Source organism: Oncorhynchus keta, chromosome 4, assembly GCF_023373465.1.
Source record: "Oncorhynchus keta strain PuntledgeMale-10-30-2019 chromosome 4, Oket_V2, whole genome shotgun sequence".
Classification (NCBI taxonomy): Eukaryota; Metazoa; Chordata; class Actinopteri; order Salmoniformes; family Salmonidae; genus Oncorhynchus; species Oncorhynchus keta.
This window is the reverse complement of record NC_068424.1, coordinates 56,465,309-56,488,770: the sequence shown is the minus strand read 5'-3', so window position 1 is coordinate 56,488,770 and position 23,462 is coordinate 56,465,309. Positions and strand designations below refer to the sequence as shown.

The following is a 23,462-nucleotide window of genomic DNA, read 5'->3' as shown; positions in this document are numbered from 1 at the left end:
AGATTTTACAGCTGCACCATCGAGAGGATCCTGACTGGTTGCATCACCGCCTGGTATGGCAGCAGCTCGGTATCCAACCACAAGGTGCTACAGGGGGTAGTGCGTACGGCCCAGTACATCACCAGGGCCAAGCTTCCTGCCATCCAGGACCTCTAAACCAGGTGGTGTCAGAGGAAAGCCCTAAAAATGATCAAAAACTCCAGCCACCCAAGTCATAGACGGTTCTCTCTGCTACCACACGGCAAGCGGTACCGGAGCGCTACGTCTAGGTCCAAAAGGCTTCTTAACAGCTTCAAAATCCAAGCCATAAGAGTGCTGAACAGTTTACGCTGCTGCTACTCGCTGTTTATTATCTATGCATAGTCAATTTACCCCTACCTACATGTACATATGACCTCAATTACCTTGACTAACCCATACCCCTGCACATTGACTCGGTACCGGTAGCCCCCGTATATAGCCTCATTATTGTTATCTTATTGTGTAACTTTTTTTTGCTTCGTTTATTTAGCAAATATTTTCTTAACTCTATCTTGAACTGCATTGTTGGTTAAGGGCTTGTAAGTATGCATTTCACTGTAAGGTCTACTACACCTGTTGTGTTCGGTGCATGTGACAAACACAATTTTATTTGATGTACTACAATAATATTGCTACTTTTGTCAGTGCACAGTATTGGAGTAGTGTTTGACATAAGGAACTGTCCCTATTTCTCCAATTACATAAACCACTTGCTGTGCAAAAACAAAAATACTATCTACAACATGTTAATTCAGCGTTGTGTAAAAAAAACTGTTTCTACTAGGTACAAGACCAACCTAACTTAAAGTGTTGCAATGGGTCAAAAGAACAGGAGCAATTTTGGGGCGTCACATTATTTTAATGTATCTTCATTCCTATTAAGGATTTTGAAATGCTTGTGTCTTCTAGATCAATTCAGTGTTTATTGTTGGTTTGTCAGCTGTCCTGTTTTAAAAGAGATTTAGTGTCGCAACCTCATGCAGGTTCAAGGTGAAAAGCATTTATGCTACGACTCAATAGAAACAGAGCACACATTAAAGGTGACTGACCCATATCACACATATAGCTTAACTCAAAGAGATGCCTGTATCATCATACATCCAGAAGGAATGGCGGTGTTTCGTGCATGTGTGAAAGAGCCTAAGGTTTGAAGTCTTGTTTTGTGTGGCAAAGTCTGCTCTGGCTTGTCTCAAGAGCCCTTTGTGCAGGTGATACATGGCCCCATGCACTCAACCAACACTTTTCTTCCAGGTACCCTGTGTATCATAAGAGGGAGCACTCTCATGTCACCACGATCAGGTAGCTCTGGACTGATGCCACAGGTCAGGTCCACAGGTCAGGTTGCACTTGAAGTGAAATATCATACTATACTAGCTTGTCATTGTGTGTTAAAACACTGAAAGTTAATGCTATTTATTTCTCCAAGCAGAATGTCTCTGGTTTGGTGACAACAACACGCTTACTGTACACATGCCCTTAGTAGCTACATATACCTTTAGGACGACCCCAACTTGTAATATTAAATCAATTTTGTTTAATAAAAATACATTTTTAATTCAGTGAGTGAGAACTAAATTGTGTGGCTATTCTTAATAATTTAGTTAAGGACAAGATAAAATATATTTTGCCGATTATATCTATTTAACAGGAAAACAACAAAGATCCCAATCTCCTGTGAGACCTATGGACTGGGTTTATTTAATCAGCAGCAGCATTTTGGCTTATCTTTGACGTGTGTTGACTTCTTCCCACCAAAGCGAATCTTCAGTACAAAACATCCGTTTTTCATTCAGAAGTATTCATTCAGAAGTATTCATTCAGAAGTATTTTGAAGTCGTGCACATGCTACTAAAGATGCCAGACCCCACTGAGGGTTGAGGAAGAGGGCAAAAAAACAAAAACCTTTTTTTTCTTCTCACACTCTCAACAGATTGAGTGTTGAAAACAATTGGAAAATGTAGAGGTCTTCGATACTTCTCTTTGAGTGTGAACCACTTGTTTATGTATTTAACTCGTCACAGGTTTCATTCACACAAAGGCAGCTGAAGAGGTTGGGTGAATGCTGGTATGGTATCCAAAGGAGGTATTTTATATAGGCTTTTTGACTGTAAATGGATCCAAAAATACAACTGACCATATAGTTTTTTTGCTTTCGATACACTTTAAGAAACTGGAAAAGGGGAATCTTTATTAATAGAAAAGGGTAGTCGCAGTTCTAACATGTGATGTGTAGTAGTGTTTTGGTGCCCTGATTGAAAACAGAGTACCTGATAGGAATCCTGATGTACTTTGAACCTCTTGTTCTAGTGTGGTGACATTTTATTGGATACGGGTAAGGCGCTTTAGTGGAAAGGGTAAAAAAACATACTCAGCTTTAGAAAAAAAAGTTTTTAAGCACCTGTAGCAAAACACAATGCACGATTTTGAAAACAGTAAGGATGAGGTATTTTTGTAAAATGGGCCAAGTCACGTCTTAATGGCATCTGAGACAGCAGGATGAAAGAGGCCCATGGTCTAGGCAGAGGAAATGGGGGTTGAGTAGGCGTCACCTGGACAACTGCCTGCAATTGACAGGATCTCAACCAGGCGAGACACCCTCTAAACCGACAAAACACGCAGTCTCCGTGCAGAAAGGGTGGCAGACAGTTGTTTTGAACTATGGAGATCCTACAACTTGGGTAGACTGATGCTGTTGATATCACCAGAAAATGGATGTGGTTGAACGTGAGATTTTGCCAGGATTCTAACGTTGAGTTCCAGGGGGTGTTTTCTGGGCTTTTTGTAAACAGTACAACAAGGGAACACTACACAATGGAATAGTACTACTTCCTGGTGTAGGCAACCATCTGTGATCTACGCGAAGTAGAGAGAGTGAAGCCTCATTTACAAACAAGAAAACTGCAGTTATAAAATGCCCCACCCTAGAGATCGATCTAGATTAGCAGTGTGTTGTACTTCCAGATAGGACATTTTTGTTTTGACTTGACATGGATGATAATGGAAGTTGACAACTGTCCAATGTCTCTAGGTAGACATGGATATTTGTGGATCACAGACCCCCAAGGTCTAGGGTTTTAGAACAAACTGTTCAGAAGACATCCCTCCTGGGCCTCGTTTCCCAGAGAATTCGCTGCGTTGGGTTAATTGTTGGATTCGGACTTTATGTGCATCACTAGCATCCAAGCAGTCTCACAGAAAAACATTGTTGTAATAAAACGTATATATTGTACCTCTCGCTTTACTGATAAGAGCACTCTATGCAAAACGTTGAACCTTTTCTGGTGTTATGTGAAACATGGCCTGCTGGTTTGGCTGTGGAGATGAAGTCGTCATAAGGATGGAATATTGGAATGAATGAGAAACACTGAAAGATTCCAATAAGTGTGGCATAGTCAACAACATCATGTTGATAGATTAGAGGACACTTACTTTAGGAGGTATGAAAACGTGTGAAACTGTGTGATTGCGTGTTATGTTGCAGTTATCCTTTCTGGTGAAAGAACAACAAGAAAAGAGAGGCTTCCAATGTTGATCATCTTTTCAAAAAGTCATGATATCATTTAATATAAAACACCTTAAAAGGTGTAAAACACCTTATGAGTAATCCTCGAACAGATACCACTTGCAAACTGCAGTCAGGGAAAGGATCCACCTGGAAGGCTGGTGACTGCAACGGCAATTCCAAGTGCACACAGAAATATTTGAAACATGCATTACTACATTGTACAAAGTCAAAAGCAAAGGAATGGGATCCAGTTTTGTTGCCGTATGGCTGAGAGTCAGTGCTCCCTGTTGGCAACAGGACAGTCTTGATGGTAGGCATCTACCGATGTGTCTGTTAGTGGTCTGGTAGTGAGGATTTCGCTTCGTCCTCTGTTTAGACAGACAGCTGAAGGGAGAGTGAAAATCTAGTGTAAGGTAGGAAAATGACTTGAGAGAATCAGGTCTGAAAAAAACTTAGTAGACTCATTGATCATAGTCCATTTCAGTGGAACTAAACGTATATCTGTCCATGCCAAGAAGTCCACATATGATCTATAAAAGAGAATACGTGGTTTGTAAAGAAATACATAGACAAAACGTCATATCCTATAGGTTTGTCCTTGTCCTTAATGGCAGTTGGTATGCAGATTAAATAAGGATATAATGTCAATTTTAATCATCCAAAACATATTACTGTACAATCCCACAATGCAACAGTCTTTACATAAAATACATTTGAATGCTAAGGCCTCAGGCTCCTCATATGCATCCATCTAGATATGAGTGGTCACTCCCCAACAAATGGCCCACCCACATTTTCCCTTTGAAAAATCAGCAATATTACTATTATATTCTTATTATGAATTACACACACACACACACACACACACACACACACACACACACACACACACACACACACACACACACACACACAAACACCCCCCCAAACACACACACACGATCATTCAGACCACAGATGCCAGGGAGGTGACGGAGGTCACCTTGTTGTCCTCCGCCCAGGGCTGTAGGTTCTGTAAGGCGTACAAGGAGGAGTTGTGCAGACAGAGGGGGTCCTGCTGCAGGGGTTGGCTCAGGGTCTTCTGAAAGGCCTCCTGTTGGAGCTGCAGCATCAGACGGTTGGCCTGCTGTCTCTCTGCCTCGCGCTCCTCGGCTGTCTGTCTCCTGGTTCCATAGTGGGGAAAAGGGCCATTTCAAAACAGTGCCTAAATATTCATACAGTATGTCACCATAAATACTACTTTCAAATGCAAAAAGCCAAATACTTCCTGAAATACATGTATTCAGTCCACGACAAAGTGATAATGTATTGTTAAAAATAACTACATTAAAAAAATGGATAACCTGATTATTTTACTTCTTTTTGACCCTTATTTCCTTTGGATTACCATTATTTAATTTCATGAAAACAATGATGTATGTCATTCTCACATGGATATTATACTGTATGTATTTACATGTGATTGTTAGGCCTGCATGTGCAACAGGGTCAGAAAAACACCTCTAAAATGCTGTTTCATACACACCATCCTCCTTTCATTAACCACACGTTATTGCTAACTACATTATCCTAATCCGATTTCGTTGCTGTTCATTTGATCATATGCTTGTTACTAGCGTAGCCATCCCACAAATACATCCTTCATGCACATCCTATCTACACACTATGGGGAAATACCGTAAATCACACCAAAACTAGCTCAGAAATCAGGAAAGTGAGTTAGCCAATTCCCTGGTTATTCATGATATGCCATCTAGTCGTTCTGTTTTTCATCTGTGTTTTGAATTTCAGAATTCAACAGAGATGCAACTGATCACTAAAATACAAACTGTACCATTACATTTAATTGTCCTTCAAAACAGATCTTGATGTTTTCTATAGAAAACATGGCCCTGTGTCGACACCTTGCATACAAATACCTATTGAAATAAGATCTCAGGCTTTACTCTTACACCTGGTATTAAAATGTGTCGTGTGCCAGCTTTTCCCATATCAGGTGAAGGTCCACCAGATCGGATTACAGGACACATTTTAATGCAAGGTGTGCCAGATAAACAGGAACGACTTCTACATTCATTCCCTTTAGGTCCTTGTTTGACATCAAGGTTCAATAAAGGCAAGGTATTATCATTTGATAGTCCACTCATTTATTTCATATGACCATAAAAAACAGTTTGAGTGAATTAGGGGAACAGTTTCTGCCATGGACAATGCACTCAACTATTCAGACTAGTGGGTCAGTATTGCTTTTTTCCCCTTTATTTAGCTAGGTAAGTCAGTTAAGAACAAATTCCTATTTTCAAGGACAGCATAGGAACAGTGGGTTAACTGCCTTGTTCAGGGGTAGAACAACAGATTTGTACCTTCTCAGCTCAGGGATTCAATGTTGCAACCTTTCAGTTACTAGTCCAACACTCTAACCACTAGGCTACGCTGCCATCTTTGGACAGCACCATTCCAGAAAGCCTTTTAAGAACAGGGCTAATTGTGCTTGGTCAAGGGAATTGACCTCTAAAAACAAGTAGGAGCTAAGCTAAGCAAAAAAAGGTGTTTCACTGTCACAACAAAAAAAATGGGCCAGGCACATTATCAACCACAGGGATATAGTATATTCATATAACACATCACAAAAGCTTGCTCACCACAAGCAAAGCAATTCACATACCATATTTAAATGGATGCACAGTTATTTTGTGTCACTTCCCACATCAGTCTAATGTATCATAATGCTTCAGTCTAATGTATCCTAATGCTTCAGTCTAATGTATCATAATGCTTCAGTCTAATGTGTCATAATGCTTCAGTCTAATGTATTATAATGCTTCAGTCTAATGTATCATAATGCTTCAGTCTAATGTATCCTAATGCTTCAGTCTAATGTATCATAATGCTTCAGTCTAATCTATCATAATGCTTCAGTCTAATGTATCATAATGCTTCAGTCTAATGTATCATAATGCTTCAGTCTAATGTATCATAATACTTCAGTCTAATGTATCATAATGCTTCAGTCTAATGTATCATAATGCTTCAGTCTAATATATCATAATGCTTCAGTCTAATGTATCATAATACTTCAGTCTAATGCATCATAATGCTTCAATCATAATGTAGCAAGTACAATGGACAGCAGTTTTGATAAAGAATATATCCTTTTTTGAAATAATGAATGTCATAAAAGGAACCATTAACAATGCTCTACCACTGAAAGTGTTGAAGAACGTCTAGAAGTTTGTTGCTGTAATGGGTTGCTGTAATGGGCCCCTACCTCCATTTTGTCCTCCTGTTCTGGAACCAGGTTTTGACCTGTGCGTCCGTCATCTTCAGGGCCTTGGCCAGGGTGGCGCGCTCCGCTGACGCCAGGTATTTCTGCCGGTGAAAGCGTTTCTCCAGCTCGCAGATCTGCACTCGGCTGAACGAGGTACGGGGCTTTTTTCTCTTGGGTGGTGTCCGGTTCTGATAGGGGTGGCCGATGCGCCGGGTCACGGAGAAGGGCGAAAGGGCTGCTGAGAGAGAGAGAGAGACTAGGTTCATTTTTCAGAGACAAACCGTGGTCAAGCAAGAACCTTCTCTGACATTTAATTTTTAATTTTACCTTTATTTAACCAGGCAAGTCAGTTAAGAACACATTCTTATTTTCAATGACGGCCTGGGAACAGTGGGTTAACTGCCTGTTCAGGGGCAGAACGACAGATTTGTACCTTGTCAGCTCGGGGGTTTGAACTCGCAACCTTCTGGTTACTAGTCCAACGCTCTAACCACGAGGCTACGCTGGCTACGCTGACATATTATACCTTTGCCATAGATTTAGTATGAATGATCACCTGTGTATATTTTATGGGGGATTTTGTTGTCCTTCCCTAATTCAACTCAATATTCCAGCATGTATCTTCTTCTTTTTTACCAGGAATTAGCCAACATTTAATGGTTCATCACTGGCTATTACCCGTTGTAATATGATTACAAGGTTTTTAAAAAAAGGTCATATATTCATGTTTTCCTCATATCTAATGCATATAGTACAAACGGTACACAGAGTTTTGTCCTATGGACCTAAGCATTTTGGTATTTTAACATCCCTGATGGAAACCAGGAGAAAACCAACCAGGCCAAGATGAAAGGCACATTTTAAAGAAGACCAGGGAAGTGACTCACCTGGACAAGTACCCTTTCGAAAGGGATAGTCTGCAAGTGGGCCAGTGTCTCGCAGGTGAGCGAGTTCAGGGTAATAGTGTTTGGCTAATGTCTCCATAGAGCTCCAGGTAGGGACCCTGCCGATGTCCCCCTTGGGGAGAGGGCAGAGGCCTGGCAGGGCCGGGGGGGCTCCTGGCCTCCCACTGGGGTCTCCTGCTTGTCTGTCCTCTGCCTGCTCCGCTAAAGAAAGGGAGACACAGTCAGGGACCCATGTGGAGCTGTGAGGGGCAGGTGGGGGTACTCAGGAAGTACCCTCTCATTGCTTTTATCTCAGATGGAGATTGTCATTTAGTACAATAAGTGCCTTCTGCTGATTGGTTAGGCTAAAAGTATCACATTTGGTTTGATGCCAGTTCATTACAGTCGGCTATCTAACCTATCCAGTTCTACATAGTAACTTAGGTGATCTGTACAAGCTACATTTGTTTACTTTTTTACTCATTAAAACTTAATACAAAAGAAAAGTACCAATCTCGAGTATTTTATGGTAAAATATTTATACCATAGTGTCTATTGTGTCAGGCATGAGTAAACAGAACATTCACAAATGTAATATAATATGTTGGATATAGAGCCCTTTTCAAGTCCTATACCCATCTACATCCATAACATGTAAAACAGACGTTTCTGTCGAAGAGAATCAGGAGCAGGCTTCCTTGTTCCTCACAAGCTGTTTGCCTGGTTGTTTTACAGTATGTTTATTGGTCTAGTTCTGTCTGAGAGCTCACCAGCAGCCAAACTGCATATAAAACATCTCCATAGGTGCCCTGGGGGACCATTGCTACTGTGTTGAGAATGTAGTAACCTGGATTCAGTGTGAACAATCTAAATTAATTTTCCACTGAGGCACTTTGGAGATGAGATGAAACACTAATGAAACACAAGCCACATAATGCACTCAACAATCATTTGAAATCACTCTCAACCTCTCTGATTGGTTATAAACATCAATGGCAAACAACAAATGATTCACACATGATTCAAAAATATATATATTTCAAAATGTAAATTGGGTACATTTGTAATTGAATTGTAAACACTGACTGCAAGTACTTTTGAAAAGGTATTTTTAATCTAGAGAGGGTCCAACCCTTCTTTGCCTGAGGATAGAGATGAATAGGTCACACATTTGGAGTAAGCATGTCTGCTCCAGGCTCAACATGCAGGTCTGGGTACAGATAATACCACATTAGACTTCTATTTCAGGCCATCTGTGGACCAGCTAATGGACCAGGCACATACAAGCACGTTCACATGCAACCGAAGAGTAACACGCAAACAGACTGCCACCCAGTCAAACTTGCTAAAGGGCACCTTCAACCTAACTTGAAATCTGACATAAGATTGTCTGAATAAACAATTAAACCATATGAAATGTAACAATATTCCTATGGATGATGATTGACTGATTCATGTGACAGTAGAACAAAACACATCATGCCATAGGTTTTTATTTGAGTTTGTCTGTGATGTCCCTATTTATGACCAGCTTCCAAATAAAGAACCGAGTGTGTGGTAGTATCCCACTAAATGCAGCAGTGTGCCAAGAGCCCAGAACACACCTGTCTGTCATCAAAACCTGCAGCCCTTTATGGAACAAGGTAGTTAGTTCAATTTAGCCCTCAGCCTCTTTACAGTAATAATCGTTATAATGTGATGTGATTGCATTTAATAATCAGCCCATATTACAAAGGACATCAATAAGTTGTTGTCCGAATGTTTATACATGCACAGACAATTACCACAATAATGTTATTCATTGAAGATATACTGTAATTTCCCATAACTGGGCAAGACCAAATATGGAGAGAGTGGTAGACCAGATCAAGGTCACTGAATTTCACAAACCAGAGAAATCTTGTTATGTATTTCACTTCATTCAATAGTTGTATTTTATTCTCACTTGAATGTTGCATAGAACATTTTCAAGAACACATTGCAGGAATTGTTCTGATGTATTTTGCTCTAAGGGATGACGACGGAAATGGTGGAGAATACTACATCTGATGCCTGGGTAATATGATTTAGCATAAGCTATAAAAAAATTATTCTACCTTAGAGAATATGGGCCCATAATAAAACCACTTATACCTAATAACACATTTCTGTGACAGCGCCTCTCCTCCCCACTGCGGATATTACCTGTGTAGCAATCTAATAAATATATATAAAGGATTCTAACGGGGATATTGAAATATAACATGAACATATTGCTATTTATTACACTATGAGGCAAAACAGAGCCACTTGCCCATGCAACACTGGCTCAGAATAGAAGCAACTTCCCGAGAAAACTGTCCAGCTTTCCCCATCAACACCACCATTACAGCCGCCATCTTTAAATAAATGTATTTGCGTGGAAGATCATTATTTCTGACAAAGATAAAGCACTGTTATAATAATGCAATGAGTTGTATAGACATAATCTTACCTCAATGTCTATTATGGGACCTTACAAAGGTACAGCAAGCAGGTACAATGTAATCACTTCGTATTATACATTGTACAACGGTAGTAGTATCTGTTACTGTATCTGTGGTTGTGTAATTACATGGCATTAATGTATTTTATGGTAGGCTATATAATGTTTTTACTATAGACACTAATCAGCGTCCTAATGCTAAATTCTCAAAATACATTGATTATTGCTGGTTATGGATGCCATTCATTAAATTACAGTTACCTTACTTTAAGATTATAGTGTGTATTTTACAATATTTTACCAGGTTTTATGGCAATACATGCAGATATTGTAAAAATGAAAATACCTCTGGGCCTACATTTCGATTTGAAGTATCCTAGATGCCCATTTCTCCAGAACTTAGAGCAACTTTGTTTATTGACTTGAGAGGAAAAATCAGTTTATGCACTTCTCTGCTTCATTAACCTGAAAACTGCCAAGAAGTCAATCAACATAGAAACATGTGTTATTCCCTTTCAGCGCCTTCCAATATGTTCAGATACAGTATGTCCGGTCTGTTGTGAATATCACATCTCCAATCGTAGGCCTGTTCGCTGTTTCACTTGCTTTGACACTTGCGTGAAATTCAGCGCTGCAATCCAATATGAGAGGGAATTATTTAAACATTTCAAGCATCCAAAGAAACGCTTTACGGTTTCAGATATGGATTTAGGTTAAGCCAACTGAACAGACAAGTGCTGACTGCTGAGCTAAGTCCGTCCAGCGACCAAGAGTTACATTTTAGACCATATTTATTACAATGTTTATTATTTTTAAACGTGGAAATACAATTTGCCCCTTATGCTACAATAAAACAAGTATTAACTCAAATGAAAATCGATGGGAGTGGGATTTAAAAAATAAATGTCTCAAACAATGTTGACAAATGGCTACACTGTAATATCCTACTTTAAGCACTTTCAATAAATCTCAAAACATAGGCATTTGTCTCAAATGGTGATCACCAATGATAACAAAAAGTGATCACTTAAAAGGAATGTCTTGGTGGATGGTTGACGATGAGGCTATAACCAACACCAAAGATAAACCAAATAAAACAAGTGGCCCGTTGTGACTATGAATACACTTGATAAGCATATTTACATAAGATATTTTACAGTTGACATATCGTTCTCTGGTTTAAATAATTAATTAGGAAAGAACATCATTGTTAATATTTAATGCGAGCCAATACATAATGGTCTTCATTTCCATCTTCATGGTGGTGACGTCATGCCAGGAAAACTAATTTCTCGGCCGCGTGTGGGTGAGGTTATGGTCATCGTAGCCTAAAATATACAGGCCATCGAACTGCCAGCCCGTCGAATTAAGTTTTCATTTGCACGGCAGTTAAGTTACTACTAGCCCTTTCTATAATACTAAAATGAAATGAAATGTGAAACAGTAGGCCTATGCTGTAATAGGCCTATCATGGCCCATGCAACCCTTAGTGTTGTGCCTTTTTCTAATGGCTAATCGAAAACACCAGAGCCTATGTGAAAAAGGATTATGACATAAGCATAACATATTTTGATCTATCGTGCTTTTGCTAGGCCTAATATTTGAGAAATTGACACTTTTCCAATATCCTAAAACGCGAGAAAAACGTTGGTCAAATGATTCCGGACCTGCAGACCTATACAGTAGGTCCTATATTCACAATCACAGCCACCATACTTGGATTATTTCTTCTTCTTTTTGTAAATGATATAGATCATTAATTACACCTGCCAATGTCATAGAGATGTAGAAGCGTTTACAAATTGACGTGAAGCATTTGAAATATTATCCAATTTACCTTGACAAGTCAATTCAATGGTTTATGGGCGAAATAAACTGTCCCATACGCTACATGTTTAGATGTCATACTTCAAAGTTTGTGAAGAATTTGTCACAATTATTTTCCCTTTTTTTGTTTTCTTTCAGTTAGGCTGGACGTAAGACGGGATAATTGTTCTACACTGTGTTGAAGATAGTTATATTAAAATAAGACAGCGGTTATTCAATAGACCTAGGACACGAATTGCGTTGATGCTTTGCATTTATTGGCATGATATTCAACGCGGAAAGGGAAATATCAAATAACCCCGTGTATGCTAAACACAAAAAAACAGCATGCTTGTCAGGTGTTGATAGTGACGGTGTTGCTATCTTCTCTCTATTTAGCTGGGTGTATACACAACTTTAGGCCTATGAATAGCCCAGTAGAGTCCAGACAAAATTAATTAGGTAGCCCACCTGCAGGACTGCATCCCCAAAGACTTGCCGTAGAATAAATCGTTACATTTAGATCCTATTATTAGACGAGGCTATAGGCCTATTGGCCGCAGTGACTAAGACAGAGCTACTATGCCTCAAAAAGTAAACGTAATAATGATAACACTACGCTACAAAATGGTTGGTTTTAATTGTTTTTATTATAGTAAATTGTTATATTGTTATTAGACTGTTACAATAAGCAATAATAATAGCCTATAAACAACAACAATCCTCACAGACATAACAGTTCATCTATTATGTTTTATTATAGCCTATTGACACTGATGTTGCTATTATTAAACCACATTTGGATGGTGTTGAATGGTACATTTTATATTCAGAAATAAATCAGGTGTTCTGCATTTGGAAAAACAGTCATCTCTTCAAATCATGTCATCCATTTTGTATGGTGAGCTATTCATTTGATTAGGATGACGAGGGGATTTATCAACGTTAGCCCCTCCATGCATATGGATTGAAAGCCGCAATCTTAACAGTTGACATTATACCCATATAATTATACAAATGTACATAACATAAACTATGAACAATACCTTTTAAATGAACTAATATGATATAGACGGGACTTGATGTAGAATCGAATTGCATATGCCCAGTCGCACATATGGTTTGATAAATGAGTCTGTCAAAACATTGGCTACCATGCCTTCTTAAAAGTCAAGATGCTAAAAACAAAATCCTAGGCATATGCCATACTTTTAAGGATGTGGGTTAAACTGTCAAACAACAATTAAAGGTGACCTTTTTATGAATTCCATTTAAGTTTGGACCTCCTTTCCACTGGAAAATATTGAATATGTCTGTGGAGAAATCCATGAAGCAATAGTCCCATTTTGTGACAGAATTGTAGTCTAAATAAACATAAATGCTCAGAAATGTAGGTGAATCTTACCAGTGAGTCTGTCTTTTGCGAATCTTCTACTGCTCTCCATCCACGGGAAGGTGAAGTTGGCCGCATTTCCCATACTTGTCATTGAAGTCACTGAGGGGATGCAAGCCGCGAGGCAAGGCGGATGGCTAGGAGGTGGCGGATTCGGTGGCATGGGTCTGTGAGCTGGTACCCTGATAACACCACCGGCGTTCCCTCCGTTTACGTTAACGTTCATGTTCATGCTCACATTCATGTTCATATTCACGTTATAGGAACCAGCGAGCCCAGCCGCCATGGAGCAGGCCGGGTTATAGACGCTGTTATAGCCATTGGTGTAAACGTTCGTGTAATCCGTGTCGCTGGTTCGGTTGGGCAGCATGCAGCTGCTGGACGGGTCAGTGCTGTTCAGTATCTGGTCTATTCCAAAGCTGATGGGCTCGTGTTGCTGGTGTGTCTGGTTAACCTCTTCAATCCCAGTGTTCTCCATTGCTGTATTGATGTTAGCGTCTCAAAACGATTCATATGTTGATTTTTTTAAAGTATGCTCTATATTTGTTTTCCGTGTTGTCGCAGTATCAGGCGCATAAATGATACCCACGTCTGTGTTCAGGTTGTTTTAGCCTAAAGATACTCCCTTGAGCTGTGCGCGACCCACACCAACCGAAGCGTTGCCATTATCTGTCCCGAAGACATAGATACGGAGTAGGCTAAAATGCAATGTTAATAATCCATCGGGATAGATAGGGAGTCTTAAAATGCATATCCATCACATTGTAGTATGTCCTTTAACATATGTGCTTGCACATATGACAGTAATCGATATAGATTAATAGCCTATTGGTCATGTAAAATAGTTAGCCAGACTACTTACAGCCAAATCCGCAATTTGAGAAATTCCCAAGTTCCTTTGAAGAGGATACTGGTGCCCTGTTCTGGCATTATTATTACGACATGTCCAAAAGCAGAGGGCATTTGCGACTCAACCTCTTCGTATCAAAAGATGCAGCAAAATGAAGTGTTAACTGTGCTAAACATGAGTATTAATTGGAAAAGATTGCTCTGTTACAGTGCGTCTTGAAGTGATTTCAACAGCTGAGACACCCCTTCTGCCTAAATCGTGCCATTCGGTCATCCATTGGCCCCCGCATTTCCAGTTAGACAATGTTTTGTAGCCTGCTCCCTTCTCTTAAAGAACCCGCAGCCAATTTCCAGTAGCAGTCTGTGCTGTGCTGTATGACATATAGATTGCAGTCTATCAAATGTATAAATGTGTTTAATTAGGCTGCGTAGGCTATCACCAACCTTAATCCCACTATAAAAAGATGACATGAACAACTGCCTAATAGATATGGACTGTCATGCATGATGGAACTATGTTTAATTGCTATGTAGCTATGGGTTTTACATCCCTGTTTATTGCCCTTTCATTGTATGCCTGATAGCAGTCAAATAGCCTAACTCCGAATTTCAACTAATTTACCATTAGGCCGATGGAAATCGCCTTATTACACACCATTAACACTGTACATCAAGAAGACAACCGCTAGTGAGGTGGGAAGTTGGAGTATAGGGCAGGCTGTTTAATCATGATTATGACAAGATTGTCTTCTTCCATCAGCGTCATGCAAGTAGATAAACATATCTCGGACAGAAAACTGGGAATCTTGCACTTGTCCACTTGTGCATGAACAACTCAGAAAGACATAAACATGGTCCCGCAATAAGGCCTATTCAATGGAACGTTTCATAAAATAAATGAAGATAGACTAGTGCATGGATATTAGGCCAACATTATGCCAATAAGATCCATTATAGAATACTGGCTTGCCTTTGATAATGCTAAACACAGTGTTGATTGGCACAAATGATTTAACCTTTCTCTGCCTGAAGCAAGAGGACGGATTGCCCAGTCTAAATTTAATAAACATGAAAAATGACTCATAATAAAACTGCAACACCGGGAAAACGAATTTATTATATGATCGTTTTATTACGGACTTATTTCAGCTTCCGTGCGATTGAAGATTTTTCTTAACTGCTCAAACTGGCTAAAGGGAATCATAAAAATCAATTCTATGAATGTAAAGCTATATTAATAATGGACGATGACACGTGAAGCGACAATAATGGTGGTAGTGTAAACCTTTGTTTGTTTTTAAATGTGATCGAATAAAATAAAGAGGGGACGAATATTTTGGAGAGCCATCATTGGAAGCGCGTAAAATTGAACGATATTGCTGTTAAACTGCCTGACTGTTGATATCACCTTGGCGACGACAGGCTATGCCACTGGACATGTGGGCGATGGATGCGTCATTATGGCTAAATGAATGTGTAAAACGTCCATGATGTATCACACAACATATCCAATTGGTGACATAATGGTTATTGGAGAGGCTCTCTCTTTCGTTCTTCACAATGAAACCTCGAGAGCAAAAGGAGGATGTCTCGCTGTATCTGCGCGAGCCCTAAGGTCATATAGTAAGGTGGCATTTTACCCCGCGACAGTTAAATCTACCCACATGCAGCATAGTGTGAATTAGCGGAATGAGCGTAATGCAGGTCTATGATAAACCTTGACAACGATTTTGATTGACTAAAATAGGCTAATTGTATGGGAATGGGACACGTCATTGCCTTATAGGCTAATTGATCATGCCAATAATTGATGTAGCCTTGGCTCATATGTATTGTAACAGAACACTGTAGTCTGATTGACTTATCTCAATTACAGATTCATCTGTTACATTCTACCCTCCTGGACGCGTTTATTATCGAGGAGGGACTCATTGAGAAGAGTATGTGAAAAGCATTCATAACTGCATCATTTCTTTGCCCTGTTATTGACTTCAATTAAATTATCTTTCAAAGAGCCTAACGGTGTTCATTGACGGTCCAGTTTCTTATCAATAGGCCAGCGAGTTATAGTCACTAATGAAGGCTGCGTTTACACAGGCAGCCTAATGCTGATCTTTTCACACTCGTTTGTCTTTTGACCAATCAGATCAGCTCTTTTGTCAATAATTGGCGAACATATCAGAATAGGGCAGCGTTTTCTAAACTCAATGGGACCTCAATGGGTGCACGTTTTGGTTTTTGTCCTAGCACTACACAGCTGATTCAAATAATCAAAGCTTGATGATAAGGTGATTATTTGAATCAGCTCTGTAGTCCCACGGGGGGGGACGTGCACACCTTGGGGTCTCGGGGACCGAGTTTGGGAAACGCTGGAATAAGGCTACTTGTGTAAACACAGCCCTGTTAAATACAAAACAAATTCGAATGAGGCAACATAATATAGCCTTTAATTATGTCTAGTTTATCATATGTTCTAATTATTTTGAACCTAAGAAGCTCTCTCGTTATTGAACCTGACAACGTGAGCCTACCTAACTGGTGTTTCATTTCATTACGTTCATTACCAGCTCATACTGAAATGAAACTAATCAGGCAGGCAAAACATAGTTAAACCTGTATTTTCTAACACAATCGAATAATCCACAAATAAGACCAAACAATGACAGTTTCGAAAAAATCGAATAAAACTCAAAGCCAACATTTTTGATCAAGATATATAAACAATAAACCGTAAGTGAATTAAGGTACATTAATAAAACGTGAAACTGTGGATGAAGCATTTGCCTTCAGAAAAAAATCACTGATATTTCTGTTAAACTTGGACAAGGATTGCATCATATTAAGATTTAAACCAATTTAATCAACCTCTCCCTCAAATGTGTGTGTGTCCCCGCCCTCCTCCTTCGCAAGCTGCTCTCTGCGTGCAATCCCCTTCTCAAATGGCAATATGAAGGCCCTTAGCTGGTTGCCCAGAGGCGATGTCTATGGCGGCTTCCATGCAGCCGGTGATGAATCGTTATCTCCAGGCAGTGTTGCTCGTCTGGGTAATAAAGTACCAGCAAAGCACAAACAAAAGGAATTTGTCACAGTTGGTTCCCCGATATATTATAGTGACCCCCCAACCTCTGGCGTGTGCAACGTTTCTGAAAAAGGCTTCAAGAGATTTGCAAACAACTGCGATAGTTTGCACAAAAAGGAGCCATAATAGAAAGTCAGTCCTCTAAGAAAATGTCAAATTATGATGTAAATGCTGCAGTGAAAGGGCAATAAAACAATATTGTGAAGAAAAAAAACGTCAAATTGGAACAAAAACAGGCTTTGTGATCATTGTAAGGGCACAGGCACTTACTTGTCTGCTCGTTTTAAGCTAAAGGTATATATTCTGTGCTGTGCACCAGTCACTGATGGCTGCTGATGCCGTATATGAAGTCTATATTCTATGATATTGGTTATTCATACCTTGACTCATTGCATTTGTAATAATCATCATAAAGCAGACAACATATTCATAATTAGTACAAAGGTTTATCTTTAGGTTCTATTAACATAATAATAGGCCAATAACAGCCTGCACAGACTGTATAATAATAATAGCCTAATAATAATAATGTATATAGCCTATCACTCAATAATTATGTTGTTATATAGTAATTATTATCACTTTGCTGTTACGTCTATTCTTATAGCCTTTATTTTCGATAATCACAAGAAAATAGAGAATATGATGTTGTTTAGCTTTGTTATGGCGAAGGAAAATGGAAGAAAAGCGCCTGCATTGACTCCTGTCACTCAGGCAGGCTCGCTCTATTTGGTGCGTCTGTTCCAAAGCTCTCCACTCGAGGATGTCGTGCATTACGCTGATGAGCCTGCATGTCATCCCGAACCATTTGCATTCGCTAGGCTCTCTGCCTGTTTTGCTTTCTGCTGTAATTAGGTTGAATTCAGACCAGATAGAATTACATTATTCTGCATTTCGAGCTACAGTCCTTGACTCCCAGCTCCCCGGGGATAACCTGGCGCCTCCTGCCCAGATCAGACAACTGTAACCGGACTTAGTCGACCGACCACTCTGGGAAAAAAAGAAAAACGCTGAGATGCAGGCTCTTCAGGAGTATTGAGAGACCGTAGGCTACAAGAAGCAGCATGGCTCAAGAATCTTGAATAACGTACATTGACAAGGCCCTGGAAAAGGTGACTTTTGCTTCACTAATTAGAAGAGGATAATTATGGCCTATTGTTACTGTCTCCACAGCAATATTGGGATGTAGGATTTTTTTTGTGCAAATTATTTTCACTCGTCAAATTGCATGAAGACTGCTGTAGGATCTGTAGTGGTTATATTGTTTTAACATTTCATGCTTTAATTAAAAAAGTATTCAATTATTATTATTATTATATAAATGTATGTATTCATATTATTACTAGGCATATTTTTATTATTAAGCTATCATTGATATTAATAATACATAGCCTATTATTATTGCTACTGATGTTTTCTAATACAGCTACCAACATTGTTTTCCTCATCAGAACAGTTCATCATTGTAAAGTAAATAATTTCCTACTTTTGCATCTTTCATTAAAAGTAAATAAAGATCTTATAAATTGAATTGCAGATGCTGGTTATTTAAGTGTTTTGTTCTGAAACCTGGAACCATTTATTACATTTGGCAAAATGCATGAAATGTTAGCATTTCAGCATTGTTTCTGAAATGTTGACCTCTAGTATCGATTAGATATCAGTTTCACTCCCAACCTCAACTTTTTCGTTTCAAAGTGAATTCTAGAGACTGGGCAACTTTTGGTTATTTTTTTATTTAAGATTTATTTAAGTAGGCAAGTCAATTAAGAAAAAATTATTACTTACAATGACAGCCTACCCTGGGCAAACCCGGACGACGCTAGGCCAATTGTGCACCGCCCAATTGAACTCCCAATCACAGCCGGATGTGATGCAGCCTGGATTCGAACAAGCTACTACAGTGACGCCTTTTGTGCTGCGATGGAGAGCCTTAGACCGCTGTGCCACTCTGGAGTCCACGATATATAGATACATAGAATTTACCCATGATATAATCAATCAATTTTAACTTACTTGCAGTTTGTCAAATAGATTATTGACAAAGAAGTTGGAGCTGGGTGATTGACTCATAAGTGTGCAGATACATGATAATATATTCTCCATCCTACTTACTTACTCTCTGAGTGGTGGTAAGCAATTCACCTCATTTAGACTTGATCAAATGATTATTTTGTATATAAAAAAGGTTATGACTTCAACTAAAATAATATTACCTCAATGAAGAATGCAATGATTTCATTGTAAAATCTTAAAGGTCCAATGTAACCGTTTTTATATCAAGATCAAATAATTTGGGTAACAATTAAGTACCTTACTGTAATTGGTTTTCAATAAAAAATAATAATAATTACAACAACAAAAAATAGCTTTTTAGCAAAGTGCCATTTCTCAAGCAAGAATATTGCTAGGACTGTGTGGGAGTGGACTGAGTGGGGAGGGAAAAACTGAAAACTAGCTGTTATTGGCAGAGAGGTTTGGAACTCTCTTTCTTATTGGTCTATTAACAAATTTACCACATGGTGATGTCACCAGGCAGACCATAACTCCATCCCACCAAAACAGGCTGAAATTCCAGGCAGTCTTTTCAAACAGCTCTTACACTAAAACGGCATTATCATAATTTTCACAATTTCACAGTATTATTCCAACCTCATGGTGTGGAAATATACTGTATATAAAACACAGGAAATCATGTTTTTGACTGAACTGGGCCTTTAATGAACAAAAAGATATTTGCACATTTCTGGTCAGATATACAGAAACAAAGAAAACGTCAGAAAAGTATTAGCAATGAATGATCAGCTTTACTGTAGCCAAATAGGCATTGCAATAATGATGCAATACAGGTCAGAAATGAATTGCAGATCGTTTTGGGGGTTTATTCTATAACAAACACTACAACAAGGACTTGATGAGAATGTATGTTGTGGCTCAATAACCTAAATAACAGTGGGCTGTTATCCATATTTTTGTGAGAGAAATTTTTTTTTTTGTGTAGCAGAAACATAATTCCACACAGACTACATGTATCATTTGTCAGAAAAGTGAGTGTTTTAGTTTTTAGAGCACGTTGACATATCCCTTTTTCATTAATTGTATCCCAAACTTTTTGTGTTTGTTGAGCTGTTGCTGCTATGCTGCCTGTTGGGTTCAGGGCAGTCCATGGTTGTACACATGCGTTGCATTGAAGTGTAATTGGGCGTATCATTGGCTTTGTGTTGTTTACAAACTGAGCTGCATGAGCAGTAATTTAATTCCCTCCGCCGCAATGAGGAGCCACCGGCCGGCCGGCTGTCAGCTCGCCACCCCAGGCTCTGTTGAAGCAGTGTGGCCTGGAGGCATGCTGGAGAGAGGGACCTTGTGTTAGCAACTGGTAGCTATAATACTTAATACCCCAAACCCTATGAAAACCCATTAAATGAGGGACCATGTCTGGAGAACATAGCGGATCGAGGTTTAGGCCTATACAGATCTGAGGAAGGGCGGCAGGTAGCCTAGTGGTTAAGAGCGTTGGGCCTGTAACCGAAAGGTGGAAATCCCGAGCTGCTAAATTACATAAATGTAATTAACATGCAATACATAATAGGATTTCAACCAAGTAGAATAGCGCTTTAGGACGAGGGGTGGCTGAATGCAACAATGACAATTCAAGCTGAGTAAAATCAAAACGGTTTGAGTCATCAACGTGTGTAGGCTAGTGGTTTGGAAAATTCAATGGACGATTTGGTTAGAACCTTTAGAACCTTAAATGTACAGTGTGTTTCTCCATTCAGAGAGAGAATGAAAGTGGGTGCGATGGAGCAGAGTGATAGACATCATAGCCACAGAGGCCCGAGAAAACATCATTATTAGAAAACCTGCATGGCTCCTCTCTCTCGATCTCTCTCCTTATAAAGAAGTCCCTATTTAAAAAAGATAAGTATGTATTTCAACCAGGCCGAAACAACAGAATGGAAGGACGGGGATGTCATTTAGAGTCACGGGGCAGGCGTATGCTCAGCATCGAGTTTAAATAAATGTGCCATATTACCCAGACTTAAGCCGAGTCAAACAATTGATTGATTGCTTATGTTTCCCTTACCCTGTCTATGATGATGAGCGTGGAGAGTGATTGATGACTGCTCAAAGTCTTCCCCATCAGTTAATAGCTGGAGTTGTTAACCAAAACAGTAGTGGTAATTAGTTGTGCACTTCTAATGATAAGTAATCACGTTGTTCATGTGGTGTTTTGTATTTTGCCACCCAGTGATCTCAAATACTCATTAGTATTATAAAATCATTATAAAAAATAACATGTAGCCTTCCAAGCACAACATTTTTCCTAAAATGTGTCACTAAAAGGTGGAATGCCAGGTAGACCAAATGAAGCCAAAACATTGAGGTACTGTGCTATATAACATGGTGTAGCCAAATCAAACAGGGTAGGCATGCCTCCTCCCCCCACCTTTTAAAGTTCAGCTGGATCATACAACAGGGTGCAGTCATTTTTCATAAAGAACATTCTGAGGCTGGATCGATGATAACAGTATGTTTGGCTGGAAGAAGAGGGGAAAATAAAAGGCATAAAGGAGCAGGGTCCTGTGAGTCAGTGTGAGTGTGACCATTGCTGCCGTGGGGATATTGCCCTGACTACATTTATCATTAATAATATCAATTTCACAGGTGCCTGACGCAGGTGCACCAACAGACAGATGAAAACGCACTCTGCCTGCATTTCTCTCTCAGTCTCTTTCTCCCTCCCAACCTCAATGCCCTCTGTCACATCACGGCCGTTTCCGCCGCCGTCGTTCATAAAAAGCGAAAGGACCTCTGTTGCACAACAATATTTATTTGCTCAATAGAGCTTTTAATAAAAGCTAAAGGCGGGAGAGGAAATCTGAAATAAGTCGGATTTTGCTGTCAAGAAACAGAATGCATTACCCGTACACTTCATACGGTGGATGCTGGCTCGTTGATCTCTGTTATAGCTGCCTGGCTGTTTTAACATGAGAGCTCAGCCAAGCCGAGGCCCTTAGCGCCAACCAGTCCGGCTAATTACGTTTTCCATCTCGACAAGAAGAGCTGAGGATCCTTCCGATGTTATTAATCACAATGAAGCCAATGCAATAACCACCATGCATCATGCCTCTGTCAGTCCGATAGTTTGCCATTTGCAAGCACCAGTATTATCTTTTTTTTGTATTTGAATGGCTTTAGTTTAAACCAAATGTAACGTACTCCGTATTCTCACTGCTCCATGGCGACAATCATGTATGGATGAGTTGACCCTTTTAGCGACATCCACCTTTACGTTTTTTTCAGAGCGATTTTGTCAGGTGTCCCTTTAAAGCAAGTCCATAATTTAAAAAATAACAAAGGGTTACCAATGTGTTTAAGGTAAAAAGCTGAGGGAACGGTCTGCAGAAATGTAATCACTCTCAATTTCATAGACAGAGCTATGGATGCAAAGACTGACCGTCCATGATACCAAAAATGATAGTTTTAACCATGTTTTGAGGCTAAAGTGTTTGCTTACATTATTTACAACCATTGGAGTAAAACCAGCTTGTATGTGGGTTCTGATGGGGTATGACTGTTGAACTTAGCTCGTGAGACATAAGTTATCCACTTCAAGAATCAATGGGTGTATATTATTAATTTAAGTCCTAAAATGTATATAGCAACTAAGGAGTCAAGCTTTAATGGGAATACTGTGTGTAACCTTTAACTGTCAAAATATTGAGAGAATGCTAATGTACATGAGGTGTTTTTCATACCAGAAACAGGCACATGCTATGCAATATTGGTCTAAAAATCGACCACAAGTCTCGTTGACAAATAAAACACATGAATCATGACATGACCTCTGGTGGTAGTTCTTTGGAAGAGTATAGAGACATGTTCTGTGATTTGATGTTGTGACTATGTTGTGACTTGAGACAAGCCTTGTCTCGAGGTGTTGATGGCCAGCTATAGCTTGTGTCATCCGGTCTGGCCTCTCTATAGAGCCTTGAGTGACCGACCAGAGAAAAGCTTCTACATCTGCATTGCTTGCTGTTTGGGGTTTTAGGCTTGGTTTCTGTATAAACACTTTGTGACAACTGCTGACGTAAAAAGGGCTTTAAAAATACATTTGCCTCTACAGGAGTGGTGGGTCCCATGCGGGGCAATTGAGCTAACATAGGCTAATGCGATTAGCATGAGGTTGTAA

The 23,462-nt window shown here is 39.5% G+C and overlaps 1 protein-coding gene across 5 annotated transcripts; it reads right to left on the bottom strand.

Annotated features, from left to right (window-relative positions):
- Window positions 1-3,558: 3,558 nt before the first annotated feature.
- Window positions 3,559-14,444, bottom strand: LOC118383977 (T-cell leukemia homeobox protein 1-like). 5 transcript variants are annotated; one of them, XM_035770343.2, is made up of 5 exons: window positions 13,354-14,443; window positions 7,682-7,900; window positions 6,795-7,032; window positions 4,509-4,689; window positions 3,559-4,056 (listed from the first exon to the last, which is right to left on the bottom strand). In XM_035770343.2, exons 1-5 carry the CDS (start codon window positions 13,817-13,819, stop codon window positions 3,988-3,990), a joined length of 1,173 nt encoding a protein of 390 aa, XP_035626236.2. In that variant the 5' UTR covers window positions 13,820-14,443; the 3' UTR covers window positions 3,559-3,987. The 5 variants fall into 5 exon arrangements, with proteins under 5 accessions (XP_035626236.2, XP_035626237.2, XP_035626238.2 ...); XM_035770344.2 differs by having other exon boundaries at window positions 6,795-7,029; XM_035770345.2 differs by having other exon boundaries at window positions 3,559-3,910; window positions 13,354-14,442.
- Window positions 14,445-23,462: the final 9,018 nt, after the last annotated feature.

Bases quoted from the DNA above. Each gene is read 5' to 3' on its own strand.
- LOC118383977 (XM_035770343.2), bottom strand. From the start codon at position 13,819: ATGGAGAACACTGGGATTGAAGAGGTTAACCAGACACACCAGCAACAC. The intron at 7,901-13,353 runs GTAAGATTCACC...CCCTTTCTTTAG, and splicing joins CGCAAAAGACAGACTCACTG to CGGAGCAGGCAGAGGACAGA. The intron at 4,690-6,794 runs GTAGGGGCCCAT...CTATGGAACCAG, and splicing joins AACAGGAGGACAAAATGGAG to GAGACAGACAGCCGAGGAGC.